General features: G+C 33.1%; 1 protein-coding gene across 1 annotated transcript in view; it reads left to right on the forward strand.

Moving 5' to 3' along the window:
* LOC115890792 overlaps positions 1–20,953 on the forward strand; it is a 211,859-nt gene that overhangs the window by 125,254 nt on the left and 65,652 nt on the right. The window contains exon 2 of the mRNA XM_030911130.1: positions 8,712–8,868. Coding sequence (XP_030766990.1) covers positions 8,712–8,868 — 157 coding nt within the window. The remainder of the gene's footprint in view (positions 1–8,711; positions 8,869–20,953) is intronic.

Genomic DNA, 20,953 nt, shown 5'->3' on the forward strand with positions numbered 1-20,953 from the left:
GATTTGACATTTTGGGAGTTTTTTTGGAGTAATTTTTTGGAGTAGATTTTGGGAGCAACTTTCGTTTTGGAAACGAGAAGTTTTTTGAGAACATTTTGGACGAGTTTTTTTCAGAAGATTTACCAGTAGTTTTTTTTTTGAGCCGAAGTTTTGAGCAGTTTTTGGTTTTTATGAATGGTTCCGTGAAGGTTCCCTGTTGGAGGCTGGTGCGAAATTGACGAGTTTCCCCCTTTTCCGCAAATTTATAAGTTTTCTGATGGTTTGAAGCAGTTACGTAATCGATATGATCCCCAGTACGACACCAAATCAACACTGATTGACTACACCTTTTGCTTCAGAGCAAAAGCTAAGTACTCATTTACGTTTTGCTTTAGAATCTTTTTGCCTTTTTCTTAACTTTCTACTGAAACTTACCTTATATTGAAACCTCTTTTTTGATGAAACTTAAACAAACGATTACGTTTGATGATAATGAATATTAATTTATTGTTTTTTTAAATGACTTTTTAATTCACTTTCAAACTGGAGTTATTTAATTATTAATAAATGTACATAGTTTTTTATTAAATTTTGTTGTTTTAATTTGAGATATATCATTACTGAACATCTTTAGCCTGTGGTAATTTTCTTAATTTTTTAAATATCACCTTAACTTGGCTTAAATTAAGTGGTGCCCAACAATATGAAAAAATAATTAAATGAACCTACACCTATTGTTCACCAGACGAAGAGCAGCCCTACGCTATCTTTTTTTTATAATTTTTCTTAACCTTTTAAAAAGTCGCCGCAAGTTAAGAAGCTCTTAACTCATGCATTTTGAGTGAGTTAAGAGCTTCTTAATTCACGCATTTTCATTACCGCACTCCTTGTTTACATGACTACCAAAGAGAAAAAATATTTTGTAAAATATTTGTTTTGCACTAAATTGGAAAAATATGTTATGAGTACCTTTTCATTTCCATAGTTGTGTACCTTTTTTTTTAGTGCACCATTTTTCATACTTATAGAATATGTATATTTATACTTCTGTTTCGATCTGGCTGGGAGCAATCCAGAAATGGCTCTGAATGCCTCTTCTTCAATGTCAGAGGGAATACTTTCCGAATCGCTCATTTTTTAAACTAGTGACATCAATATTATTTCCTGTCATATTGACATTGCCATGCATGGTGTTATTTGAACAAAGGTATTAAGGTAATTGATTTTTAGGATAGGTATATAGTTAAGTACAATAATTTTTAAAATTCATTGTGTGTTTTTATAGTTAGACGTAGATAAAATATTGTACAATACACGCGAGTTAACTCCATTATGATACTTTTGTGGTTACACAACTCGTGCTACGCACTCGTTTTGCAACTTTCACGCGCGTATCTGAATGTTGCTGTTAACTCACTTGTATCGTAAATATCTATTATATGGTTTTACTGAAGAAACCAGATGGTTTAGATATAGGAACATTATATATCGTTGAAGAGCCATTTTATTTGTGTTTCGACTTTTTCAATAATATGCATAGATTTTAAAATAACAATGTCAAATTGATCAATTTTATAACAAAAATATTCTTTTTTTTTATCTCCCTCTTTGATATCCAATCGATTGGTTTAAACAGATCGAATATGTCGACATTCCTTAACATCTAAACTAAAATTTGGCTTTCAAGATCACGTTTTTGTAAATTTTATACATGTTTTATTTTTTTATATTTTTAGTTTAATTTTAACTGGCCGTCCTCTGTCGGAAATACTGCGACCTGTGAGGCCTACTGGTATAGGTTAGTATAATAGAAAAATTATCAGATATGAAAATAGCTTTGAAAAAATGTAATAATATACCAGGTGTTCCATTTAAAATAACAAAGATGCTACCTCTTTTAGTATGAATCGACAACACTGTAATCCAATTTAAAAAAAAAATCCTCACCTGGTTCTGCATAAACATCTAAAACGTACCCATGGCTACGAATCACCTTGTAAACTCACACACATACAAATATCCTATTGGAGGCAATCATAAATATACAGGGTAGTCCGAACTGTATTCCGGAAACTTCGGCAGCTATTTTACTGATGAAAATAAGTAAAAAAATCATATAAATATATTCTAAAATGCTTAGTTTCGGAGATACAGGGTGTAGAAGTTTCATTTTTATTTCGATTTTTTCCAAATAATTTCTGAAGTAACGTCAATATTTGGATGAAAATTGGCGTCTTGGAGTTTTTTGACGTAAGAAATTTGATTTTGATGTTAATATGACTCCTATTTGTAAGGGGCGCCACCTACATGTGTTTTAACTGTTTTGAATAGTAATAACTTTTTGTCTGTGCCTGTATAAAACTATTGAGTGAAAAAATATACATATCCGTGATTTTCTACGTAAAAAATGTCTCTTGGTAAAAATCGCTACGAGCAACCGTTCTCAAGATATTTACAATGGAAATAGTCAATACATGTCATTGACTAAAGATAAACATGAGTATAGGGAAATTAAAATAACTTTGGTTGTTCATCATAATACGACCACCAGCAGACTCCATAAGACGACGCATGGTGTCATGATGACGTGCACCCAAAGTTGTTTTAATTTCCCTATACATAGTTATTTGACTGAAATGAGAAATTTGGGAACTTTTTATTTTTTTTTAACTAATCATAAATTTTTCTTCGAAATAATAATGATAAAACAGTTTCTGTTGAACTTTTGACACAAAAACATTTCAAATTTATGATTTTAGTCTAACAACTATATTTAGTCAACATGTTTAATTTATGTCAATATTGACAGGTATTGGCAATTTCGATTCAGATATCTCAGTAGCCGTAGCGATTTTTACCAAGAGACCTTTTTTACGTAGAAAACGTCGTAAATGTATATTTTTCAACTAGCTAAATTTATACAGGTACGAACGAAAAGGTATTACTTTTCAAACCAGTTAAAAAAACGTAGGTGGCGCCCTCTAAAAGTAGGAGCCATATTGACATCGAAATCAAATTTCTCATGCCTAAAAACTCACAGACACCAATTTTCATCCAAATATTGACGTTACTTCAGAAATTATTTGGAAAAATCGAAATAAAAATGAAACTTCTACACCCTGTATCACCGAAACTAAGCATTTTAGAACATACATTTATAAGAACTTTTTTACTTATTTTTATTTGCAAAATATGTTATGTGAAGTTTTCGGAATACAGTTCGGTCCACCCTGTATAATATCTTTCCAATACATAAACTAGGTAGATTTTGAAATCGTTGAAAATTGTTAAATAAATATCTGACTCTGAAATGTCTTATTAACTGAAACATAATACGAAATTTAATTAATTTATCTGTCACAAAACGACGGAAAACAAAACAATCCCGTCTCAATCCCGAACGTTTTCGGAACACTGCTCCCCTTCGCGAGGTTTAACTAACCCCTGCAGGAAAATTCCTCCACTCCATTATTTTCCAATTTCAACAATGCGTCCCCCCTTTCTTCCATCAGCCACCAGTCCAATTTTGATAAGGGCCTCATTTAAGAAACAATTCGTCTTTTGCCACTCACGAGGCACAGAATATACGGTGTGTTATTTGGGCACAGTCAGTCGAAAAAATCCCTGTAAATAAATTGTAATGGGAAGATTTTAAGGAAATACGTTTTAGTCGCATTTGAAAGAGGCGAGATTGATATTTAAAATACAAATACAGGGTCGCTTTAATTTATGGAAACGGTCGATTGTTAGGCAAAATATAGAAGGTACCGCAAAAAGTTAAATACAAAAGTTTTAGGATTTTTAAATATCTATTAGCGAGTAATAAATTTAAGTATACAGGGCCGCTCATAAAGTCGTGGCACATCAAAGTTTCATTTTTTAAATAGAACCTGTATATTATTAGATATTTCAATTCTTCCTTCCTTCAATTCTAAGCAAAAATCGAAATACACACACATTATAAAGCAACAGTTTCCGAGTTATCGACTTTTGAAAATATCACTTAAACAATTCCATTTAATTAATTTCGATGTGTTTGGTTTGACTTAATGATGCCATTCTGCCGAAAATGTGATACTGTTGTAATGGGTTTTTAAATTCCTATTAGCTACTAGTAAATTTAAGTATACAGGGTCGGTCATAAATTTGTGTCACATCAAACTTTATTTTTTTTAAAAATAAAACCCACTGTATATTATTGCATATTTCAATTCTTCCTTCAACTTTAAACGATAATCGTAATACACAATATATATAAACTGAAGTATTACATTCGTTATTATACATCTATAAATGCTAACTTGAGAACTAATGTCAAATATTATTAAGTATCACAGTTTCGGCAAAATGGCATCGTTAAATGAAACTGAACATATCGAAATTAATAATTAAATCAAATTGTTTAAGTGATATTTTCAAAAGTCAACAACTGGGAAACGGATGGTCTGAGGTACAACCACATTATGCGTATTTCGATTTTTGCTTAGAATTGAAGGAGGAATCGAAATATGTAATAATATACAGGGGGTTTCATTTAATTAATACAATATTACCTATAATAATAATTAAAATGAAACTTTGATATGCCACGACTTTATGACCGACCCTGTATACCTAAATTTATTACCCACTGATAGATATTTATAAAACCTATAACTTTTATATTTAACTTTTTGCGGTACCCCCTATATTTTATCAAATAATACTACCATCTCCATACATAAAAACCACCCTGTCTATTTTATTATATTATCCAAAAGATATAGCTATAAGACAGTCTGTATACATAAATAATAATTAATGGATTTTTATAATATTTATACACAAACTAGGAAGAGGGGAATCTGACGGTGGGGTGGGGGGAGTATCGTCAAAGGTAAGGTTAATATTTCCTTATTATTTAACTTTAGCAAAAAATTCATACACTGACTTTTCATGTTATTATGTTCTGTAGTAAAGCTTTTCCTTATTTATTTCATCTGAGAATTACATAATTAATAACATGTGTATGCATATAATGGCATCCACTTAAGGTACATTCAGGCTGAGAGCGTCGAGCGTCGCGTTTGCGTCGCGTCCGCCCCATTGAACTCGAAGCCCAACGATCAGCGGACGCTAGCGCAACGCCAAATGCGACGCTGTCTACCCGAACGGTCTAATTTAAGTTAAGTGAATTGATTCCATTTCGACACGCTGACGCGACACTCGACGCTCTCAGCCTGAATATTCCTTTACATGATCGAACAGAGATGACAGGTGTTAGGTAATAGCTTTTAGATTATCGTTCGACACGTTGTTATTGTATATACACATGATGTTATTTTGAATTTCTAAGTTTTGGTTAGTGTGACAAAAAAAATTCCATCATTTTATTTAAACTGCTTGTTATACAGTTGGCCAAAATCTTACCTCTTCAACTTTGTTGACCTTGGTTTTTTATACTACATTACCCACCCTGACTGGGCAGTTATTTTAGCAAACAATTGAAACATTAAAAAAGGTTTTGTTTAAAAAAAATCGCAAAATCTAAAAAAACTCTCGTAACTGGTTAAATAATAAAAAAAGCATAATTTTTTTTTGGATTTCTATTAAATGAACCATTTTTTACCTGTAGTTAACAAAATAGTATGTACTGACATTTACTGACCTGCAGTGAAACGACAATGAAACAACAAAAGATAGTTTAAAACACCCTGTGAAATAATTGTACAAAGTAAGGAATTTTAAAACCATTTATATGTTTTTTGATTCATCTAAATACATTTTTTTGGAGTTATTTCCTTTTGAAAAAGTCTGTAACAATTCAGCACAATCTTAGCACTAAAAGTATGTCTTTCTTGGGTCCTCATACTCTTCATGAAGGTACCAATTAAATAATGTTTAGTATTTTTCTTTAAATCTTCTCTTTTAAGTTTAGTTAACTTCTAGACTTAAAACCATCTCTGCTAGAGTTACTGACCAGAAACAATAATAATATGACTATTCCATCGCATTTGAAAAGGAATAAACTCTATTTCATAGGTGGTGTTCATGAGAACCAAATGCAAAGAGATGCTTATAATTCTAAAAGGACTGTAAATTGTTATTGTCCTCTTCAAAAGCGAATATCTCCAAAAGAAATAAAGCTATTAAGATGAATCAAAGTCAAACTTTCGATAAAAGATTTAATTTTTTTCTACTCAACAGAGAGTTTCAGAATTTTGCGAAAATAATAATAAATAGGGATTTTAATTATTATTAATTCAAAAAGACACTAAAAAGTCAAATAATTTATCTACAACTTGCTTAAAAAGCTTCAAAATCGAACAACTAGCGTAAAAAATATTAAACTTTAAACTACATGGACATTTTAAAATGTCCGATTTTTTTATTAACTTAATAGCAAATTAAAAAAAAATGAGGAGACCATTTTATCTAAATAAAACACAAAATTTGCTAAAAACTACTTTTAATAATTTAATTTATGTAGGATATTTTTAGTAAATTGAGTAAAATTAACACCCGGTATATTACTAGAACTAAACACTGCTAAAAATATCATCTAAAACATAAAAATTTCCCGTGGTAAAATTTTAATTTAAAACCCCATAAATTTTCGCAAAATACCTCCCACTAATATCAACCAAACCAGAACCATAACAGAAAGCAGTTAAACAACCAAATAAATATAGTTTATTCCTTTCGACGTTTTAACAACTGACAGTTGTAATAATAATTGCATTAGAGCGGAAATGTAATATTGATATTTTCATTTGCTGCCACGCCGCTCTGTACTGTACCTTTGGGTTATATTTAATAAAGATAATGACAACAAATTTGCATTAGCTTTAATAACAGGAAATAATCAGAGTACAGTTAGAGTAAGGTACATTTCCAAGCGACTTTTCTTTTTAAGTTTGGAGCAATACCATTTTGGTATTTGTAGGATGAATAAATTAAACACCTACTGATATAAATTGGTTATATTTTAATTTTAAATTGGGAAACATCGTTTGATCGTGTTTCAAAAAATATGTGCCATCTCTCGTGGGGAAATTCCTCACATAAAAATAAGATTTATTTTTCATATCAAAATAGGTCTGATTCTACTTTGTTTCCTAGCTACAGGGTGTTAAAGTCTTACTAATTTTTCGATTTATTATAATTTTCTTCAAGGTTCTTTCAAGGTTCATTCGAATGAAATTTTGAGGCTAAAAGTTACTATAAGTACTACATATTTTAATGCTAAAAAAATGTCGATAAATTCACCAGGGACGTGCATATGGGTTATCACTGGAATATTTTTCGAAAATAAAACATGTGCGCCACTGACTTTTTTTTTCTTTTAATTGTGTAGGCCGTTTTGACAATTAAAAGTTATCTCCTGATATTTTATCGAATTCGGCCTCCTTGATGAGATAAACGAAATGTTATTAATCTCAATTATTAAAATTAAAATAAAAATAAAATTAATAAATTATATATTTTAACTAATTTATTTATTATTAAATATTACTATTATTAGTTATTTTTACTAATAGCCCAACCTCAAATAAAAAAAATAATGGCATAAATAATTAAAAAAAACTAATTAAAAAGTTTTAACATCCTGTAACTCTAAAACTACGCATTTTCATATCCATGTTTATAGGAATTTTTTTTCGTATTTTTTGATGAGGAATCAATGAGTACTTATTTAAAACTTTCACAAGTTAATGCTATTAATTTTTTTTAAAGGTTGCTATTAGACTTGGATCAAGGCAAATGAATAAAATTGCGTTTATCTCATCAAGGAGACCAAAATCGACAAAATATCTAGAGACAACTTTTAATCGGTATTAAACTGCTTACACTATTTGAGCTGACAAGAGAAGAAAAGTCAGTTTAAAAAAGCATGAACGCCATCCTTTTTTTTAGAAAAATATTCCAGTGACAACCCATATGCACATTCCTGGTGAATATGTCGACACTTTCTTAGCTTTAAAATAAGTCGCATTTATAGTAACTTTTACCCTCAAAATTTCATTTGAAACGCTAAAAGTACTTGCAAGAAAATTAAAATAAATCGAAAAAATATTAAGACTGTAGCTACGAAACAAATAAGCAGAATCGGACCTATATGTTGATATGAAAAATAAATCCTATTTTTACGTGAGGGATGTCTTCTCAAAAGATGGCAAATCTTTTTGAAACACCCTATATACAATATATTGCTAATTGGAAATTTTGGAAACGTTATTGCTATAGTTTTAGCATAATCTACACCGAGATCTACACCTACTTTCGTTAAAAGGGTAGAAAACATTTTGCCAAATTTTTAGTTTTGCTACTTTTGCTTTTAAATGAAAAAAAAACGAATAATTAAATTTGAGACTGAAATATAGATTAATTAACGATATTTCGAAAAATGTAATAATATATCGGGTGTTCCATTAAAAATAACAAGGATGCTAAAAATAATTTTGAAGACATATAGAGCAGGTACCTTTATGCACAAATTTGCAATTTTATACGACCTTTTGACTTGTGTATATTAAAGAGTTGTGGATATCAATATTTGTCGTAATGTATGAAGTAAAGATGATATTATGTTGTTACATAAATATCTCGAAAACCTCACAATATATTTTAAAAGAAAAACATAGATATTTCAAAACTTCGACCTATTTTACACATCCCTAGTATCTCCCATCGTAAAAGATCGAAAATATAATAAATTACAGGTGAATATTTTATTGCTTTTCTTGTTGCAGGTGTGTGGTCATCTCGCGGCGGGTGCGCTCGTGCTGGGCGACGAGTGTAACGGCGACTGGGAGTGTCGAGAGCACATTTCTGGGTCTATATGTCAGAGGGGGCGCTGCTCCTGTCAGCCGTTCTACGCCAGAGTCAACCAGACGGTCTGTTTGCAATGTAAGTACGCAATAGAGTATGCATATGTTACAGTAGATGCCAAAAATTAGAGAATGTTGAACCCAGATGATTCCAGCCTAAACGACCATCAATGTACCGCAACAATTTTCTGTGATTTTTCTAAGGCGTTCAACTGTGTAAATCATAAGATCCTAATTATTAAACTGCAGCACTATGGGTTCATGGGAACATCTCTAGAATGGTTTAAGTCGTATCTGAGCAACAGAAGTCAACTTGTGAGAGTAGATACCACGTTGTCTTCTAGCAAGCCAATAGAATGTGAAGTGTGGAGTACTTCAAGGCTCAGTACTAGGCCCTATTTTGTTTCTTCTTTTTATTAACGACATTGCTAACATAAACATCAGTGGTAAAATATATCTTTTTGCGGACGACACTAGTTTCACTTGGAGCAACAAGGACGTAACGGCATTTCATAGGATTATATCAAATGACTTAATCACCATTAAATCTTGGTGCGATTCGAACCTTCTAAAACCATCAACATTTCTAAAACTAAAGCTTTGTCGTATAAAAACTCGCTGCAGCCTTTTGTACTTAACAACACCACTATTGATCGTAAAATATGTAAAATTCCTAGGGCTTGTTGTAGACAATTCTCTGAAATGGGACATGCATATCGACGCTTTGTCGAAAAAATTAAGCTCTGTCTGTTTTGCATTAAGATCTGTTTCTAAGGAGCTTTACTTGTCAGTGGCTAGAACTGTTTATTATGCACTTTTTGAGTTGCACCTCAGATATGCCCTTCCATTCTTGGGTACGTGTTGTGCGACTCAATTTGACTGCATTTTCAAGCTCCAGAAGAGAGCTGTTCGATATTCATTGGTACTAAACAGCAGAACTCATTGTCAGGATTTAAAAAAAAAATTAAAAAATATTAACTCTTCCTTCCTTATTTATATTTGAATCCGTTTGCCTAATACGTAGGCATGTATCAGCTTCTCAAGAAAGGCCATCTCACGCTTATCCACTCAGGAACGCAAGACCTTTATCTACCTACCCCACGCTCAAAGTTAGTTAAAAGTTTCATAAGATACAACTCGAAAAAAATGCACAATCACCTCCCATTTGAATAATTACATTATGTTTCTCGGATAGCGTGGATGCACCCTGAAATCTTATTTACTCTTCAAGGCTTTCTACGCCGTAAATGACTTATATTTTGATAACGGAATTTGATCTTGTAAACACTGGTCTAATATTTGCTATTGCTATATTTGATATAAACTTACTAAATATTTTTCAATCTTATTTTTATTTTTTTTATTCTTTGATATTATAAACATTTATAAATGTTTATTTTAAACAATAAGACTATAAATAATAATTTGTATTCTCTATTGTTTGTTTGTTTTCTTTACCTTTGTCTACAAATTGTAAAATTTTTTGACAATAAAGGCATTTATTTATTTATTTGAACCGTCGCGTCGTCAGTTTGATATGGTACTGAATTTTTTTTTCACAAGGGGCCGTCCTCTGCCGGAAACAGTGCGACCTGTAAGGCCTATTGTGTTTGTCCCCTTTCTATATCTGCACCCATTCTCCTATCCCTGTGCCCTGCACTAACTTATGCAGGTCCTTGATAGAATGGGAGCATAGTTCCTCCGGTTCTGGCCTAGCTTTCCCAAATAAAAAGTGTCGCTTGCGATCCAGAGCCTCGCTGGGACATATTATGTGGTCCGCTGTTTCTGCAGCAAAAACTTCCTTTATACAGGTTGAGCTTGTTCAGGTAACACTTGACAGCTATGTGTCCTGTCAAGAGGCCTGTTGTAATCCGCAATTTATTCCTGCTAAGCATAGCAGTTCTTTTGCGGTTTTAGAGCTAGGTCCTTGGATAAAAGCCTTGCTGTGCCTGTGCCCCTGTCTGTTTCTCCAGTGAACATTCTGCTTCTCCCTGATCCAGAGTTTTAGTGCACTACGGGCCATACATTTGGGTATTCCCAGTACTGGCTCTGGACCAAGATAGGATGCCGATGATCCTTGCCTAGCTAGCTCATCTATGGTACTGCATTTAGTACCACATAGAACTGACGACGGAGTACATTGCACATAAAATAAGCCACAACTTTATTTGTTCCAATCTTATGATTTCTAGTGTAAGCGGTCAGAGAGTTTGTCATCGTCGTATCCTTTTCCGGTTTAGGTTTAAAATATACTTCTCCAATACTTCTCCTTCTTGGAGGTTGATATCGAAGTACTTTTTGTAGAATTCTATCATCTGTCATTCTTTCTACATGTTCCTTCCATTTCTTTTGATATACTTTTACTTTTTTTTCGAATTATGGATGTATTTTTAGTTCATTTCTTTTTGTGTCATTTCTTATTCTATCTTCTCTACTTGTTCCTTTTATTTTTCGTAAGAATGTCATCTCCAAATCTTTGTTCATTAACTTTTGTGGTAGTCCAGGCTTCACTTCCATATGCTACTATCGGTATCGCTAATATATTATATAGACTTACTTGCGTTTCTAGCCGTGCTTTGGTTTTAAAAGTGTTTGCAATAGTTCAACATACTAACTGGAATTTATCTATTTTTTTTCATGTAGTCATATCTTTATCATAGGTTACGTCGCAAGCTAAGAAGCTGAAGTGCGATATTTGCAGTTGTGGTTTATTTATTAAGACTATTTTTATGCGGATTCCGTCTTTGCCCCAGTGTGCCATCATTTTTGTTTTTCGGTAGAGATTTTTCCATCATATTTTGTTATTATATTGTCTAGGACATGAACCTGCCTTTGTAAGGTATCCTCGTCTGACGCAAAAAACGCAAACAGTAGTATATTTAACAAATATTATCGATCTATTTGGATATCTGTTAGTGCCATTTCTTTTCATTCTCTTATAACTTCACATATATATTAACAAGGGTAGGGGATAAGGGATAGGGGACATCCTTGTCTTGTACCTCTATTAACTTCTATTGTAGTATCTCCTTTCACCATCTTAATATAACTTGTGTGATAACAGCTCTTTAATACATAAATTAAGTTCATGCGGAATCCTTTCTTTATCATTACTTTCCATAACTTGTCTCTATTTACATAATCGAATGCTTTTCTAGATCTATAAAAGCTAAGTGGGGTTTTCGGTTAAATTTGTTGGGAAGTAAATACCTAATATAGTTTTGATTTCAATATCTCTGTACTATTCCATACATACGTATACATACTGCTATTACTCGCTGACGAGTATTCGACACGCATCAGAAGATGACCACGCAAGGCGTTTTCTTTCATGAGCTTTTCTGTGACTGAAAAGCCCGATCCCTACGGGATCCTACCGGATACCTACCGCACTCCGGACATTCAAAAAACCCATTGCTTCGTTGTCTCTTTACTTTTTGGTTGTCGCTGTTAACTGAATTTACAATTCTTCTCCACTGAGTTCTATTGTGAACTGCTTCTTCCCACTCATTCTGCATGTTAATCCCCTTTAAGTTTTCGTGGAAAATGTCCTTGTACCTTTTGAGTTGTCCACCCGGCCTCCTCCGTCTACAAGCTCACCGTAAAGCAGAGATTTTGGTATGCGGTTTTCTTGCATTCTGCACACGTGACCAGCCCATCTTAAGCGGGATTTTGTAACCTATAGAGTCGCGCTCACATGCAATCAAATAGTCGGCCTATTCTATATAGATCGACTTATTCATAAGTGTATGTATTGTTTTCACTTTTGCAACTAAATAGTCAGCCGACTAAAAATTACAGGTCAGCGCTTATTGTATCGAATTTTCCTTGACACTAATCCATACTATTTACATTCGTAAATCAGGGAATTCAAAGTGTCTTATTTTTCGAATTAATATTTTTTTTAGAAAATATGCGATAGGTAATTGTTTTGAGTAGTTTATTTGACTATCAAAATATATTTACTCATATATTAGAATTATGTAAATTGATCTGAAATGAAGCCAAAAATGCAATAATATACAGGGTGTTCTATTTAATAAAATTATTCCGATCCACTCAAACTGTCTTGAGCCACCCTGTAGAAGTTAAAATATTTTCCTGAAATACATCCTAGTACGTACTTAATTTTTATTCTACGAGCTGTTGCCCGACGCACTATTGCCCGACCCTGTATAAATGATGACAATCACTAATTGTCGACGAAATTAAAATCTGAAGTGTTAAAGTATCATTATATGTATAAAGCATGAAACTTAGTCCGAACAAATACTTAAAAAATGGAGATATAAAAGTAATTGTTAATTTCGAAATCTTCCTAATAAAATTATCAATTAACATCAACGGATTTTCAAATTATACTAGCATTCAATAAATCTGAATAGGTTCTTAATCGTCATTAATAATTAATTAAAGAAACATTCTCGGTTAATTTACAAATCTACATTCATCTACAACATGCATTTCTGACTTTATTGCCTGAGACGTTAAAGACCACCATGGATTTAATTGATAGCCGAGTGGAAAAAATATCAATTTCCTTATTAGCCCGCTTCTATTAAAAGATTCGCCTGATCCTATTAAAAAATCGTTATAATCGATGTCGATATAATATAGGCCACCTCGAATTCTCATTAGCATCCACTTCGGAACCGGAGAGCGTTCAATTTGAGGAAATTATCTATTTTCCTCGTCGTTGATAAGTCTATTTGCGAAATTACACGCCGCATTTCGATGAATTGATGGCTTATAAAATGATTTGCATACCTTAGGATGTGCTCGCGACTTGACGAGCCAATAAGAAGGAGCAAAAGGAATTGTTACAGCATAAATATGCCTAACAGCTTGAATGTTTACTACAGTGTGAGTGAAACAACTTCATATATTTCAGCATTATTTAAAATTGCATGTCACTCAAGAGCGTCATTTAGAAGAGATTAAATTCTTTTGAAATGGCTATTATTGGCCTGTTCCAGTACGATCTTTTTTATCTATCGTGATCTTCTTCTGATCTCTAGGTTACATTCTCCACTCCTATACCGGGTGCGTCTCAAAAGTGGCTCACCCCTATAACTTTTTTATTTTTTTCAGATAAAAAAATGATATTTGGTTCGTTAGTATATGACATAAATTAGGATTGATTGACGTATTCAATTGTTTTTGCTTACTTCCTGTTTCACTGATATTTTTTTTTATTCGATAGAAAATGACATTCTGAATAGAATGACATACCATATGTCAACTTTTGACATTCACGCTTAATAAAAAATAGTATTTAAAAATTCAATCTAGAGTGCCATGGCTATGTTAAAAACACTAATTCTTAATCCAGGAGCTTTGGAAAAATAGATTGTGTCTTGTCCTGGCCAGTTAGAAAATGCTTAAATCGTATTTTTTAATCATATTTCAATTTTTTCAAATGGAACGAGGGTGGCTCATTAGCATATTTGGAAAAAGCATTTTTACGAATAATTTGATACCACACACTTGGTATTTCGAGTCAAATTTTCATTACGAACCGCAAGTTATAATTTCAAATAAACCATATGCGAAGATGTCAAAGTTGACATATGATATGTCATTCTATTGAGAGTGTTATTTTCTATCGAATAAAGTAAAAAAATACCGAGGGTGCCATTTAAAAATCTAAAGTTGTATTTCCGGTGAAACAGGAAGTGACCAAAGCAATTGAATACCTACGTTAATCAATCCTAATTTATGTCATATACTAACGTACCAAATCTCGTTTTTTTTATCTAAAAAAATTAAAAAGCCACTTAAGTGCCACTTTTGAGACGCACCCGGTATAATAACGAAAAGTGTAATAACTTGGAGACTGAACCATCAAAATAGCTCTAGCCAATACATGTTATAAATTTTCATTGTCTATTGCGAATGAAGTACTAAGGGCCGTACGTTTGCCAGGCTATCGCACTGACATAAAATGTAATCTGTAGTTCGATTTTCTGATTGACAAAATTTGCATATGGCTTCGTAATAAATCCCATCGGCTTTAGATGCCTAATAAACTTGCATAGCCTTGTTTTAGAATGTAGAATGAGTAAGAGGGGGGGTTAATCACTGCGACCTTGAAGATCTATTGTGCCCCCCTTTTTGAGTCATCACACAATCTATAACCCATCATACCTCTGTTGTAAAGGGGACAGGGTATTTCCCATCCTCCTCTGACAACAATTCTTCCTCCGAGGGGGAAGGCACTGCCTTGTTAGTACCAACTTTAGTTTTTAGAGTCTTCCATCTATACGAGTACCTATCCAGTCCGCTGTAAATGTTGGCGAATGTTTTATTACGAAATATTTTGCCTGTCTCTGTCCTGGTGAATTTTGTCAGTATTCTAGAGATTTGTTGGTCACCCTTTGATTTATAGCCACACATATATTATGTAGGTACGTAGCACGTACATAATCCCACACAAGGTCCCTGTGGAATCCAACCCCTTTTGCTCTGCCAACTATTTGTGAAGCTGGTAACTGAAAGGTATGTTTTTCCTGCTTTGGTATTTTTCCACATAATAATGAACTGCCGTTAAATCTGCCTGGAAATTTGTGACAGCTATTTCCTCTGTTAGTCCTATTATTCCAGCTCGTATGTCTTCTGGTATTCTTGAGTCATCTACCTGTATACCAGGTCACTATTTTAATATTTTAATGTAACGTATCGATTAACTTAGATTTAACTTAGATCTTTGGTAAAAGACTAATATTTAATCAAAAACATGGAATGTAAAAAAATGCAAAGTCTCGCAACACAACTCCTCCGCTATAAAAAGTTGTGAGATCTCGTGTAAAACCACGCCAGTTTATTTTATTTAGTCTCTCTTTAAGCACCTATTTTTATTTTTATACCATTATCAACAATTTTGTTATAAATTGTTAGTATCAATATTAGTCATATTTATTTCTATAATAATTATATTGACTTGGCAATTGCACGATATGATATTCTATACTAATTAAAAAACGTTATTCTTAAGTACACTATTTAGATTTACTTAGTAATTGAAATAGTAGATTATTCTTTTATAATTATGATGCTGTACAATTGCCAAGTCATTATAATTATTACAGAAATAAAGATGACTAATATTCATAATAACAATTTATAACAAATTGTTGAAGAGGTGCTTAAAGAGAGACTAAATAAAATAAACTGACTTGGTTTTACATGAGATCTCACAAATTTTTATAGTGGAAGAATTGTGTTGCGAGACTAGGCATTTTTTTACATTCTATGTTTTTGGTGGGATATATGCTTCTCAGGAGATTGGATTTAGACCAGAAAGACATCCGATGTATCGAAAACCTATACTGGCACCAATCAGCACGGGTAAAATTAGCGAACGGCCTAATAAACTAAATTTGTATTCGCCGAGGAGTAAGGCAGGGGTGTATACTATCGCCGCTCTTGTTCAATATATACTCAGAGGCCATCTTTCAGGAGTCGCTAGAGGCCAAGGAGATTGGAATTAGATTCAATAGAGTCTGGATAATGGATGATTAACAACAGGAGAATGTAGTGAAAGAATGGGACTTGCCATTAACACAAAGAAAACAAAATTCATGGCTGTCACGAGAGAGGTGGGTGAGTTTAGAAACGCCAGCTTAACATACGAAGGAAAATTCTTAGAACGAGCCGGAAAATTCAAGTACTTGGTAGCTTGGCTTAAGAGGACTGGTCATCTGACAGGGACATTAAGTGCAGAATCGAGCAAGCCCGCATTCCTCAAATTTAAAAAAGTCTTCACCTGTAGCGATTTCGATTCACCTTGAGCTTCGATTGAGATTTGTGGAGTGCTACGTCTGGTCGGTACTCCTCTACGGCGTAGAGAGTTGGACACTAAAAGCAAGTGCCATAAGCAGACTGGAAGCTTTCGAAATATATCGGATATACCGCAGAATCCTAAAGATACCATGGACGGCCAAGATAAGAAACGAGGATATGCTCAGACGTATTAATAGAGAACGTGAACTCTTCAACACTATAAAAAAAAGAAAGACTGCATACCTGGGTCACGTCATGCGTAACCATAAATACCAATTTCTCCGGTTGATTATCGAGGGCAAGATCGAGGGCAGAAGAGGTTTGGGACGGAAAAAAATGTCGTGGCTGCGGAACATAAGACAGTGGACAGGTAATAGGAACATACAGACGTTGATCCACACAGCCAGAGATCCATGGAAAATGTGGTCGCAAACATCTATTAATGGATAAGCAGAGACAGAAGAAGAAGATGGGATATTATTCTTTTACCAAAGATCTAAGTGGGTAGATAACATGAAGTGATAAAAACGACTCGGTAATGAATTTGTCATAATTAAAAATTTTACGTATTAGTAAATTTCAGACATGTTTGGACCTTGGTTCAATCATTTACAGAGAACATACACACGAAAGAAATATAAGATAATGAAATACATAAGACAGTTTTTATATGGAAGAGTTAATATTTAGTACCTCACTTTTTTCCACAATTTTTAATGCAGTCTGTCCTTTGTATTATCTGACTGATTATCCTTGGAGGCTAAGGAATCATACTCACAGAAAAACTAATATATCCATAAATATGATTCTTGTGATGAACGATGCGATTGACGACAATTGACGATGATTGTGAAAACGACAAACTTAGTTGCATTATATTGACAATAATAACTACAAATTAAAATAAGAAAATAATAAACCTGTCTGATTTAGAAGAATATTATTGCATTAACTATTTTAGATCTCGTGTTTCACCCTGTACATATGTATATAGTGATAGGCGGCATTCGAATTAGATCATTATTGAGCTATGTGTAAAATTAATTATAGGCATTTGATCTGATGGCTTTAGATTAGAAATTACAGGAATTTGCCAAGTTTCAATTATTTGAATATGGTAAATTGCAATCATTCTGATGGTTTGTATTATTTTTGTTAATGTGCATCTTATAATGAGTAAAAATATTTGGTATATTATTAGTTAAATTGTTAAAAAAAGCAAAAATTTTAATCTGATATTCCAACTTCCTGTTAATAATTATGGATACTGTCAAAAAAGACCGCGATGAGAGTTTAATGAGGTCTCCCGTCAATGTCAACGTGACAGCTAACGTGCTATTTACAAAACATATACAGGGTGTCCAAATAATCCGTGGACGTAAAACTACTACGTATTTTTGGAATTAAAATAAGTTCATTCGACCCAATTTACCTCTATACAAAAGTGCTTCGTTTGTCCGCTAGAGGGCGTTAAACTTAAAAAAAAATAAACACCTTTTTTCAGATATTTTAAGAACCGTTATTCTGATTTGAATGAGATTTTGGATGTCTATGTTTTGCTAAAAGCTCTAACATTTGACTCTCTCAAAAATCAAGAAAAAGTACAGGAAGGGTGAAAACTACCCTCACCCCTACATAAATTTTAGCATAAATTAATATTTTCCAACTCCACCGACGGCCGATTTTCTCTTTAGAAGGATATAGACAAACATAAATCGCTCGGCGTCTTAGAAGAGGTCAGTCTGCAGTATCAAATGTTTCAAAAAGATATCAAGAGACTGGAGATTTTGTACGAAGACGCGGCCAAGGACGCAAAATGTGTACATCGGCAATTGATGACCGTTTTGTGGAACTTAATTCTACTCGAAATCGCACATTGACATCCACATATCTCAAAAATGAGTTACTAAATGTAAGACAAGTTAATGCTAGTTCGAGAACGGTTAGAAGAAGATTAAACGAAGTGGGTTTAAAGCCAAGACGACCTGCCAAAGTTCCACGTCTTCTCCAAAATCACAAAACTCGTCTATTGCAATTAGCCAGAACATATATTATTCACTGGAATATCGAGGACTGGAAAAAAGTTCTATTCGCTGATGAAAGTAGAATACAATAATTATGTACGCCAGATGGGCGAAATCATGTCTATAGAAGAGTCAGGGAACGATACAGAAACTGCAACCTTATACAGACTGTTAGTTTTGGAGGTGGCGGTATAATGGTTTGGGGAGGCATTCATTGTAGGGGCGCACCGAACTCATAGAAATTATTAGACGAATGACCAGTGACTGATTGAAAATATCCTCCAAGATCATAATATTTTGCCATATGTAGGCCTCATTGGATATGACAGATTCCTATTTATGCACGATAATGCTTGACCACATTAGGCTGGCATAGTGACTAATTATCTTGATGTGGTCCAGATTCACAGATTAGATTGGCCACCATATAGCCCAGACTTAAATCCAATTGAGCATTTGTGGGATGAGCTAAAACGTCGCATACGACGAAGAAATCTTGTTTCAAATACACTAGAGAGCTTAGATAAGCGATACAACACGAGTGGAATGCAATTCCTCAAGAATATATTCAAACTTTTTTTCCATAGCAACTGTTAAAATTGCCTTATATCTACAAAAAATAGTAGATAAAATAGTACTTTAAGAGCAAGGGTAGATTAAATGATACTTTAACAGCGAGGATAGGTTAAAAACTTTATTTCTTCTCGCACGTTTTTTAATTGCTTCCATTTTTGAAAATGTTTGTATTCCTATTCATAAGTTATTCGGGATTTAAATGGAAGTAGTTTGGATATGGCGTTTGTCGCCTCAGCCTGAATACCTGTTGGTAATTTACTTATTTCGTTTTGAGCCATTTCTGGCTCCAATTCAATCAGCAATCGACACGAAAGAGAATTAAAAAATATTCACTCAAAACTGACAACTAAAGAGCTTTATTTTTTTGTCAAATTACATAGAAACCAACGCCAACTCAGCACAATATTTTTTCTACTCGTAATAAGTTCCTTGAAATAATAATTTCTGAATATTTTTTAAAACGTAACTTGCTATGGAAGAAAAGATTGTTTTATACACGACGATAAAATTGCATTATCGTCTCCCGAGAATCTTTTCGGTCGACAAATACGGTTGTATAAAAAATAACTATAATTAGTAGTATGCCGAGAAGGATGCAAGCAGTAACTAGAGCTCGAGTTCAAAAAGTTTTACTTACTTACTTCTGAAGCATTTAAGTTGAAACTAAGTACCCTTCATTCTCATAAATTTAACATTATTTTTTTTACGATTTACTGTCAATAATAATTTAATATTCCTTATTTAAAATGTGTAAAATACATTGTTCTTTCTTGTCTGTTGCATATTATTCATTAAAATTTATATACATGAAAAAAATTTTGAAAATTTAAAATATTCGATAATTTTGTCCATCAGTGTAGGCCATTAAATATTTATGGCAAGATTTACAGTAAAGAACACATTAAAGTTTAATTGCAATGACTTAGTTTCAGTGGCAATATGTTACTAGTACACCAAACCATTCACCAAGAGCATAAACAATACATATCTACGTTTAATCATAATTTTAAAACGCGTTTTTGCGTACGCACATAAAGGTGCTTAAAAATGTTGGTACATTGTACACATGGCGGTGTGCGTTCTGCTAATCTAGATTATTTTTAGGCGGACATAATTGACACGGTTTGAAAATAAAGTAACGGGTTTGTTGCCATTATAGCCGCCATCGGTATACGGCCATTCGGCTGGCAGTAAAATCAAGGTTAGCAATGTCAATACTGATAAACTTTAAATTTATGTTAAGAGCCAGGCCGCCTTAAAGGCCGTTTTGCATAGGCGAATTAACATCACGAGGAACAGCGGTGTCTTTATATTTTGATATAATGAGAGGGAATTAATGCAGGCGGTGTATTAGAGCAGTGCTTGTGCGAATTAAACATATGGGATTTGAATAATTTTATAGATACGGATGAATGGGTTGTTTTAATATGCAGGATTGTCTTAACGATTCTTTAAATTAGGGTTAACTTGTATATAATATCGTTATTCAACAGTAAATATTATATATTTTGCTTTAGAGACTCATTTAGAACCTGGCAATTAGTGGTTTCAATTAGCGTAGAGTTTGTTCCTTTAATTTCATGTAAGCGCTGAGAACGTCAAAATTAGTGGTTGGCATTTTCAATTAGTATAAAAAGTTATCAATCTTTTAACTTTTCCACTAATTATACTTCAAAATTTGCGAGAAATGTTATTTTGGCCTCTGATTATCTTCCGTCAAGAGAAATTGTGGTTAGAAATTAAGTTGAACGTAGAATGTAGAATGAGTAAGAGGGGGCGGGT

Source organism: Sitophilus oryzae, unplaced genomic scaffold (genome assembly GCF_002938485.1).
Source record: "Sitophilus oryzae breed Bouriz unplaced genomic scaffold, Soryzae_2.0 scaffold_926_pilon_pilon, whole genome shotgun sequence".
Lineage (NCBI taxonomy): Eukaryota > Metazoa > Arthropoda > Insecta > Coleoptera > Curculionidae > Sitophilus > Sitophilus oryzae.